General features: G+C 34.7%; 1 protein-coding gene across 1 annotated transcript in view; it reads left to right on the forward strand.

The window, feature by feature from the left end:
• Nucleotides 1-10,928, forward strand: part of LOC121313797 (vasoactive intestinal polypeptide receptor-like) — a 52,063-nt gene extending 41,135 nt beyond the window's left edge. Inside the window, exons 8-13 of the mRNA XM_041246592.1 lie at nt 192-252; nt 3,039-3,108; nt 3,390-3,481; nt 4,056-4,185; nt 6,304-6,345; nt 7,471-10,928. Coding sequence (XP_041102526.1) covers nt 192-252; nt 3,039-3,108; nt 3,390-3,481; nt 4,056-4,185; nt 6,304-6,345; nt 7,471-7,659 — 584 coding nt within the window. The 3' untranslated portion in view covers nt 7,660-10,928. The remainder of the gene's footprint in view (nt 1-191; nt 253-3,038; nt 3,109-3,389; nt 3,482-4,055; nt 4,186-6,303; nt 6,346-7,470) is intronic.
• The last annotated feature ends 309 nt before the right edge of the window (nt 10,929-11,237 follow it).

Consider the following 11,237-nt stretch of genomic DNA (forward strand, 5'->3'; position numbering starts at 1 on the left):
ATACACATACGCTGTTTATTGTATGAATCTATAAGCTTTATCCAAGCTAAAAGTTAATGAATTAGGACATAAATCTTGTAACGATAGGTAAATGTGCCGGTCTAGAAAATATACTAGCTAAGTTCTGGATTCAGGTTGTGATATTTCTATAAATAATATAATAATTAATGTGAAATATGCATTTTGTTTAGGTGCTCCAGTTACAGTAATGACTACATGGGTACTCACTAAGATCTATCATGATAACCATGGGTAAGTGTAACGAGTAGGCATAGTGTTTGTGTTTGTCCGAGGGGGGCTATTTATTTTTAGCCTAATGAAGGTTTATTGGTGCTGCTGTATCTGCTAGATGTGCATGATGACAGCTTGTTCCTGTTTCCTTGATTAATAAAGTAGCTTTATGTGCATGGTTTTCTTGATCAAAATGAAAGCCTGCTAGTTCCTTCTTCTAATTGAACATTAATGAAACACAAACCTGCCTTACAGAATATGAAGCATTTAGAAATCTTATTTTGATGTGATAGAAAACTGTGTAGAAGCAGAAGAAAATAGAGCGTTTTCCCAAGCTTTAGCATTGTAAGCTTCTTCAGTAACCGAATGTACTGAAGTGATTTATAGGACTGTTCTGCAAATTAATGAACTTCTGTGACATCTGAATGGCTACATGTATGACATATTGGAGAGGTTACCATCAATCAATCAACCAAAAACTTACTCCTGCTAGTTTGGGATTAGTAAAGGTCACTTGCAACAAATAAACTTTAGCAGTAAAGCAAACTGGACACAGGAGTTACACTGTGACTCAGGTCAGATATTTTAGACACCCAGTAAATGGGTTGTGCTCAGTTATTGTTGCAACAAAATATTATTTTGACAATGTATTTATATAAACAAACTTTCCTATCTCATATTAAATACTGCACTAAATAAAACGACTTTGCCAAAATGAATACATTTCACTTTTACCCTTTTAACTTTAAATAAACTGGAAGTTCTACATAAATATATGACAAGTTTTACATAAACAGTGCCTTAATTCAGTCCCGCGCATTGAAATAGAAGGTATAGTTAAAACCAGAACCGTAGCCAGCCATGACAAATCACAGAGGCACTCAACAACACCGGTAAAACTTGAATTCTAAAAGTAATGTCCTTATCCAAAGATTTAGGAACCAAGGGTGCTTTTTATGTGATATTAATAATAAAATCACTTTCAGCGTGTCGATATTGTGTTTATTCAGACAGACCTTGCAATAATGTGAGATTAAGTGGATTTACAAGATGGAAAGAGTTTAGCTGCTGAGTTCTAAGCACATCATAACCATTGTGTAGTTCAGAGTGCTTCAGCTTTTCGGCTGACCACTCAGTTTGATAGGCTGTTTGTCTGTGTTCTGACTTTATACTCATGAATATGCATTTGACTTCTATTAATGTGATTGGCCAGCTGCAAAGCATACTGCAAACCGCAGAACTATGAACTTGACACAACCCTCAACTGAACTACCAGTGTGAATCACGCACTGTCTGAAATAAGCCTTGAAGTATCTCACTTACTTCAAATGCTTCTAAATACACCAGAACATATATTTATTGTTTTTGGATTATATTTCTGAGTACTCCTCTTGCCTCCTCAATGTTGTAATTAGTGTCATTAAACTATCTCAGTTTCTTAATTTTATCATGGAAACATGATAATAACAAAACAAGCTCAAATATTGTTCTACCTATACATTCCTAAGACCACAGTGATGATCGCTTTACTCTCACTGCTTGGAGGTTGTAGCTATAACACTAAACCGCATGTTTCATAAAACAAAGACATCATCTTGGGTAAACGCATAAAAAAAAAAAAAAAAAAAAAAATTGTGATACTTAATTATGTGTTTGCATTATAAGAGCACTACTTAAAATGCAGAGCCATTCATTTTACTCTGCTACCTTCATTCCGTAAGTCATTCACTGGACTAGAACAGTCTTAGTTAATTGCTCGTTTCACTTAATTAAAATGGAGTCTGCAAAAACATATTTAAAGGCAGGTACATTCTACAGAAAAAAAAAAAAAAAAAAAACAAAAACAAAACCCATAAAACAGATATAATTTAAATACTGATGTTAAATTTAAAATCAAAGCAACTGTCTATATACACTACCTGACACTCACGAAAGGAGAGAAGTGGGGGCTATACAGAGACTCGACATAAGTAAATAGACACAATTTAAGGCTCCAGTATGTCGAGCTGCACACTGCTTGACTCAAGATGCACGAAACAACCGTTTATCAGCCGAATTTCAACTGTGTATTAGCCTAATCTACCTAAAGTGATAATAATAGTATGGGACCTCTAAACTGCAGTTTACAAGCCACTTCCAATTGGAAGATTAACAAGCTGGGTTCACTAAACTGTGGGCTACCAAGATAATGCATTATTCCTTATTATTAGGCTGATATGTACCTGTTTCTAATTAACATTATTACTTTGCCTCGCCTTATAGAAAAGTTTCTAATAAGCCTTGGTTGTTTCGAAACCATTTGAACATGTTTAAATAATGCTGCTATGATGGTCTGAACTGAGCCATGTGATATAAATCTGAACAAAAAATAAAGCTACAGTAACTGTAATATTAACTGACCCTTTGGTGAAAACACAGTTATTCTAGTCTTTTCAGGCTTGATGTAATTACATCTAGGATTTGTTCAGACATTATTTTATTAAAGAAAAAAAATGTATAAATGCTTACGGTCATTTGAGTTTTTTGTCTAGCATTAACAACAACAACTAGATTTGTGTAGCATCTAAAAACGGCCTACAATTTCATGAAGAAATAAGTTTTCAGATGATGAGACTGCGGGGATAACATAATACTGCTATACAGTATGATTGTGTTTGTGTGTTTTGGTAGCTAAGTCAGCTCCTGCAGTAAAGTCTGGTGGCTACTAAAAGTGTTCCTATTAGACTTGTTTTTAGAGCAGTAAATGTTACTGATTGTGTTGTGATCAGTGTTGATGTGACTGGATTTTGTTGATTCCCCTTTTGTAGATGCTGGGATGACAATGAAGATATTACAGTTTGGTGGATCATCAGGTGCCCAATACTTTTTGCAGTTTTTGTGAGTCATTTTAAAGTACTACTTTTAAATAATCTTCTTTCCCTGTCTAACTCAAAAAAAAAGAAGTTATCAACAGGCAGGTAATCATCTGTAAGAATGTTTGTGACTGTAAAGTAAAATACTGCTGACATTCATTCCATTGCAATGTTTTAAATATTGGAAATTAAAGTCATTTGTGCAGTCTTAGATATGGAAGCACCTGCAGCGTGCGATCAGCCTTCAATACAAGTTTGTTAGATCTGCTTTTACTTGTCTTACGTGTATCTCTTTTTTTTCTCCAGGTCAACTTTGTTATATTTGTGAACATTATCAGAATACTGGTACAGAAGCTGAAGACACCAGCTGTGGGAGGGAATGATTCAAGCCACTTTATGTAAGTATACTTTTATTTCCTAAGGATATTTGTACAAAGTTGGGCTCAGATCTTGTTTTTGTTTCTGAATGCAATTTGAATTCTCTTTTAATTACACTATTTTTAAATGCAGTAATAAAAACTACTCACACACAAGACAAACTGTAATTAGAGCTAAATCATTTTTTCATTTTTTACTGAAGCTGTATAAGTCTTATTCACTGTTTCCTGAGCACATAATAAATCTTAGAACAAGAAGCTGTTCGACCAGTGGATGCTTGATTCTTGCTAGCTATGAGGCCAAAAGAAAACTGACTTATGGTGACAAAGTGCTGTTTTGTACAATGCTAACAAGATTATTTAACAAAGAACAGACAGCAGCAAGCATATTTGACTTTAGTATCCTGTTAGAATGAGCATCTTGATCCCTACATTATGTTGTGAATTCTACTGTGTAGGTAATTCAAATGAACCCAGTCTCAAGTTACTAATTACTTTCTTGTTTCTTGCGTGACTCTGAAATCTATGTTTGGTACAATACTGTAGTGAGCTATGGTCATTTTAATATAGAAAATCCTTTTTGTTGTTGTTTTAGGAGGCTTGCAAAATCAACTCTGCTTCTCATTCCACTGCTTGGAGTTCACTATATTGTCTTCGCATTCTTCCCAGAAAACACTGGAATAGATGCAAGATTATATATTGAGCTTGGATTAGGCTCTTTTCAGGTAACCAAGGCCATTTTACCCACACTATATACTGGGTTAACTTACATTGCTCCTCAGTTCTGGCTGTTTTCCAAACACTGCTCTTCCAACCAGAACCAGCTCAATCCTTCAGTGTTGAAGGAAAGCAGGAATGTGTAAAAAAATAAAAATAAGAAAGTGTAAAAAAAAACCCAAAACAAGACAAACAAACAAAACCTTATGAAACGCAAAGTTTATGGAACTTTGAAATCAGGACACAGGAACTTCCTCTTGTATTATAATACACGTGTTGGGAGTCATAATCAAGGTATAATTAACCTATTAGCAGTCACTTTCAATAAACAACACGAAAGTTGTTCACAGATTTAAAGTATGTGCATATTGCAGTTAAAGAATGAATGAAAGCTGAACCAGGAGAGCATGTCTTTGTATATTAGCATCCACTCATTACTGATGAGTAGAAAAGATAATTGTTGCACTCTAAAAATCTTGTGCCACAAGGTACAGCGTGATTTTCTTAATTAAGAAAATATTTGTATTAAGTCTCGGTACATATCCACCCACACAATGATTGCATCCTGTTATGGGTCTATGACTCACAAGTATTAGATAATGTCTGTTGTCAAAATTTAAAAAATAAAATAAATATCCTGAAGCTTTAATGCTATGTTTATCTTTAAAGATATGTAAACCGGAATACCTGTTGTTGTTTTTGCAAAATAGTTTAAATCTAGTTGTTTTCAGAATCATGTTTTATGATTTGTCTGTTGGTAATAAAATCTTTGTGGATAAAATAAAAATATGTATTACTTAGTTTACAAACTGTTATTGTAAATTAAGTCAGCTCTGTAAGTCTGGTTGCAGTTAGATGATTAGAATTAGTGTGAACTACAACAGCTACAGTGAGGAACTGCCAGGAAGCAACAGCAACTTTTCATATGAAATACCTGGAGCATAAACCTAAATAAAAGTGGGCCACTGATAATATTGCAATGCATTAAGGGGTAGATGTAAATATAGGCACAGTGCAAATAATTGCAGATGCACAGTTCTAATTGCATTGTGGCAAGGGAATTATTTTGCACTGCAACCTATGCAAGCTTAAGAGCAATGCAAATTACTCAGCACACACAAATAATGATCTGTCTCATTGAGCACATCAGTCTATTTAGCGGCCGCATTTGAAGAGTTAGGAGTACAGAGAGCAGTAATATCTGTATGACATTTGTGGAGCACGAAAATTCAAACAAAAAAAAGTATGTCAGAGGAAGGGCAGCAAGGTTCTCTTGGCACGGAAAAGAAATGAACAGTTTTAGAGGTCACTGAGCATGAATCAGAGTTGTTTGAAAAAGCCTCAGCAAACATCAGTTATGCTAGTGTCTTTAGGAAATTATATATATATATATATATATATATATATATATATATATATATATATATATATATATATTGGTCTGTCCTTTTCAGCATAACATCCAGACATTTGCTTTGCACTCTGGAAAAGGTGGATTGGGCTATCCCTCCAGACATTCCAACTGTGGTCTGAAAGGAACCAGAGGCTAAGGAGTGCAGAGAACACCGCACTTTCACATGTGCAGGGATAGCAGTCCCTAGATTAACAGGTCTAGCTCATCCCTAAATTCAGCTATTAGTTCTTGGATGACCTGCGGAGCGAGACGATAACGCTTTAGCAAAGCATCCTCCGGCATCCCAAACATTGAATATGAGGGGTCATATTAATATTCTTCGTTTCGAACATGTTCCTACCTCTCCTCAACAAGAGCCAAGTGTCTCAGCATCCTTACATAATTATAATGTTTATAATATGTTTATAATATGTTTATAATTATAATGATCCCACCCAGTTCCATGCTGTTTTCCTAATTTGAATGCATTTCAATATAATTTTACTGGATTAATGATGGCAAAGTGAAAATTTGATAGGGGCTGCAGAACGGCAGGTGAACATGGTTCGTTACATACGCCGAATTATGGGGGTTTTGCGCCCGGCCATCACTGTGCGTATCCTTACATCTACCCCTAAGTGCGTTGGATTAAGTTGTTTTGTAGTAAGGCATTTCTAGTAAGTGTATTTATTGGAGATATTCTTGGTTTGCTTATTTTATTTTTCTCTTTCAGGGTTTTTTTGTGGCTTTACTTTATTGTTTCTTGAACGGAGAGGTAAGTAACCAGATAGCTGTACCAGTGTTCATATACATTGGCCTAGCCCAATCAGTGTACTAAACTGTAAACACAATTTTGTGTTATTATTTTGTTTTCTGCCTATAGTATATGTTGAAACAATTTGAAATGTGTACTTGGATGTGTTGATTGAAACAGACAATGATACAAAGCAAATCTAAACAACAATATTAATGCATTAGATAATTTCATACATTGACAAGTTAATTAGCTGTAAGGCATCACTGTTGTTCATTGTCTTTATAAAGTTGGGGAATTGATGGGTAGTACTTACTATTGTGCTGCTGCTAATTAAGCTGTAAACAGTGACACCTAGTGACTAAACCTTTTCACTACAAGGCATTTAAATAATTTACAACAAGGCACTCTTGCACTCTTCAATTCCTGGCTGTGGGAAGACTCTTTTACATAACCCAGTGATAATTGTACAGCTTCCCTCCTTTCACTTTTCCAGATAGAAAAGCACTGCAACTTTAAACATGTGCAATTCAACCTGAATTAAAGTAGCTGACAAAATAATTACAGGAAATTCCCAGGTCATGAGCATCTGTTCACTATGTAGGTCTCAGACCTTTTAGTTTTGAAATCTTTTAGCAAACACGTCATTTCATTTTCATTTTTCAAATTGATGTTTTCAGACCATGTTTTCTGTCTTGCACTTTCATGTTCATTTCCGATAGAGTGAACCCCCTCCCTTCCCGTCTATCCCTTCCTCCCTTCCTATTCTCTCCCTCCCCTCTCCTCCTCTCCCCTCCCCTCTCCCCTTTACTGTTAGTAACCAACCAGTTGCTTCCCCTAATGACTGTGGTGTTTTTGGCCTGGAATGTGCTTTGACCCAGAAGACACAAGTGAAATAACCAAGGAAGTACAAGTGTAACAGACAAGAACGCTGACAACTTTCTTTTAGCTCTTGAAATCTCAGATGTCATGTTTTATTATGAATATCTTTCAAAACACCACATTGGAGACCTGTAGAGCAAATACAAATTCACTGCAAATATGATTTCTTGTATAAATAAAATCAGGATGTTACTCAGTTAACTGAACAATGCTCTTATCTTATCTAGGGGTCCATCAGTAGAATACTTTATTATGTTGTTTCAGGTTCAGGCAGAACTGAAGAAACGTTTAGAAAGGTGGCACGGCGAGGGACATTTGAGTTTTAAACAGAAACGCAGAACCTTGTCCTCAGACAGCAGCACTGTGAATTTCGTGTCTCAGCATACTGAACTTGAAAAACTTAGCCCTAAAAGAAGACCATCTAGATACCACAACTGTATTTCCTCTGTGTGACGTACATTTGGTTGGCCACCTAAAGCCATGTGCTATATGTGCAACGCATTGTGCTATGCCATTTTTAAGATATTACTTGTTTGGGGGACCAGGTGGATGCATGAATTGGTATGTCTTATATGAAATCAGCGGTTCTTGACAAAATTTGTGTTGAGTGCCTTTGTGAAATGTTTTCTGGGCTCCAAGTTCAATTCCTAGTGGACACGTGTGCACATAACAAACTCATTAAGGTCTTAAGGTATGGCTAAGGAAAGGCTTTAAAAATAATTAAAAGATAGATTTTTTTTTCCATTTTTCCCACCAATCAATATTATTTTAAATGTCTAAAGTAAATTACCAGCAATTTATTAAGATTGGGTCATTTTATATGCATTCTGGAACAAAAAAAAAGGTAAATATTTAGGGCAATGCGTGTTCTTAACCAGTATTTGTGGTCTGATAAATATGACTGTACATTGAATTTTGTTTTGTGGACTTTTGGAAGGATGTACCTCATTTGTTTTTGCATACACATCCAAGAAAAAACAGAAATATTTGTCAAAAAATAAACAACACCGCCGCACTTTTTAGTCTTGTATGATGTGCATTTCAGTTTTTAGCTTTAAAACATTTCTTTACATAATGCTCTTTGAAACAAAATAAAAATACCATGATTTTTTTTAAAAATATATGACGCTAAAACAAATTGCATGCAATAAAAAGCACCCGTGAGTAAGGGGCAGTCAGCACACCGATTTCCTACAAGAAATTTTTAGGAATTCAGAAATGTTCTTTATGTCAGTGTTGCTCATAGTTTCTGTTTTAGAAGCAGTGTTAGCCTATTCGGTGTATCATTTCTGAACACTTTGTATACTTACAATGAATCAACTTTTCCTATTGACACCATAGCAGATTTTTGAAAACTGCCTGCTGTAGTCTTTTTTTGCATATACAGTATATGATCGCTCACTGCCTGCTGTAGTCTTTTTTTGCATATACAGTATATGATCGCTCATTGCTATCACCTGAACTTCCTCTGCTGTTATCAAGGAAGTTTTTCTAAAGAGTTTAAAAAAAAAAAAAAAAAAAGCATTTGCAAGCAAACTTTAATTTCACTCTGCGCGCTGACAGCTTCTTTGCGCGTGCTGTTAGTACCGTAAATGATACAAAACATGACGCAAAACTGATTCATCACAACCCTTCCTTAGCCTACCTTACGGCAATGGATCAGAGAGGAGACTGGACTCCTTAAATCAAAGCACAAAGTTGCTTTCATACCAAATGTGCCACCATCCTGAAGCACTACTGAACACACCAATTGCCTTCGTAGTTCAGATTATGTTTCTGTTTTTATATTTGATTAGTCTACTGACTTGATTGGAATTATTTCCCACATCACTGGAGCAATGTGCCAGTATACAGCCAGGCCTGCAGGTGTTGAAAGAGTTAAGATCCCCCAATTTGCACACAGACATACTCACCACAATTACCAATATCTTTGTGATTATGTTATGTTATAGTGCTGATTGGCTGATTGAATTCCTAACCCAGATTTCTTGTTACCATACTGCGTGTGTAAAACAGTAAATCTGTGATCTCATGTAGCAGAGTTTAATATCCATTCAACAGACGGTGTACCCTGATCACCACCTTCCAACATGAATGAATGATTCCTAAGTGGTCTGTTGAAGTAAATTCTTCTTTTCTCTGAAATGAAACATTGCAATGCACATTTCCAGTACAGGTTTCTTGGTCGCTGTGTGTGCTGTGACCTTTCTTTTAAAGGAGCAGTGCTACTGTACATGGAAGAATGTGTTTGTTAGTGGAAATGCAAGCTTATGATTAATGACTAAATACACTTGATGTGAAAAGACTGTATAAGACATCAGTGAGTAGGTGTGGGAAGCTTGTTCTGTTTTAATTATTTGTAAAAGTATCATTTATGCTTGACCACAAAAATAGCAAAAAAAAAAAAAAAGCAACAAGCCATGACTATTAATATAATAGCAGGGAGGTTGTTCATCCACTCATTTTCTTGTTTACAATAGCACCAGTAATTGCTGGTGTACTTTTACATTGGCAATGCTACTACTGTAGATACATACTGTAAGTGTCCCATGTTGTCAATAAGGTGGCTTTCAAGGACACAGAATTATAACTTATTTTAAAAGTATATTCACATAGAGAGAATGAAAATGTTTTGTAGGCTTAGTTCGGGTACAAGGAGTAGGGTCTACACAAGGCCAAGGGTCTATTCAAACAGATATGTATGCAAGTAATTTCAATTTGAAAAAACGATTCTCAATCACACAAGATTTGTCAAAATCCCAATACATCTTCTGCTGTGTATAAATATCATCATATTTATTTAACATTTGAAATAGTAAAAGTTATTTATTTTTTTTATATTTAATAGACGTTCACAAGTACAATCTTTGTTTTTGTTATATAATAAGGATATCACTTCTATATAGGGAGTTCGTACAGTTGGAGCAGGCACAGCCCACTTGCCAAAACAGTGAGGTAAAATACGCATAACTTATTACCTTATAATATAAACTAGTTTGCAAAGCCTTAGGAATCTGAAAACAGTGACACTATAGTCGATTGTTATAAGTATTAGAGCAACAGAAAACCAAAAATATATTTAGAAGAATATGTCTTAGTCTATCTTTCTGTTAATAATCTAGATTAAAGCAAGTTACATATTTAAATTGTATTGGCACACAACACTACACAGACATTAAAATGATCTATTTGTAAGTATTATTCTTCACCCCATCCTACAATGTGACGTTTAACGGCCAATCAAATCACAACAAAGCTCTCCCAAACCTTTTTCTGCTATATTGGGTCTCAGTAGGTACAGTAGGAAGTTCAATGTTATAAAGTAGGACAGTTTCTAACTTGTGTCATATCTGTGAACAAGATGGAGCAAATGTGTTTTCCTATTTTTTTTTTTCTGTTTTGGCTTGATATTTACATGTCTATGTTAGTGTTGCTAGTGTTCAGTCTTCAGTGATCAAATGTATCTTCCAGTATAATGTTTAGTTTCCAACATACCTAATAAAAGGGAAAATGGTACCATTCCATGAACAGCTGTTGAGAAATCCTTCTTTATTCTTTTGTATTTGTGTAAGTATTGTAGGGAAATTAGCAAACTGACTGTTTTGTTAAAATTGTTACATATGTGAAAAAACAATAATAATAAACTAGAAATGCAAGAAGATATTTTTTGTGACTATATGTGCAGTATATTTATGATAAAATTATATTTTCCTCCTGTAGAAGTGAGTGTTATTTTATTAACTTGCTATGGCGATTCTGCAGTTGATTCATTTGTTTCCAAAAACATGTTATGAATACAACACTTTCCTATTCCTGTAATGTGAGAAGTATTTACATAAATTACATTGTGATTTATTTATGTAGGTATTTGTCAATTTAACCATGATACTTGTATTTATTTGCATTATTAAAGTCAAATGAATCGCTAATTTGTATTTATTTATTTGTATTATTCAATTTTCCTTATAATCACATTTTGACAGGAAATGGGGGGATATTCTTTCAATATTAAAATGTTGGCAGAACAGACA

The sequence above is a fragment of the Polyodon spathula genome, chromosome 4 (assembly GCF_017654505.1).
Source record: "Polyodon spathula isolate WHYD16114869_AA chromosome 4, ASM1765450v1, whole genome shotgun sequence".
NCBI classification, from domain to species: Eukaryota; Metazoa; Chordata; class Actinopteri; order Acipenseriformes; family Polyodontidae; genus Polyodon; species Polyodon spathula.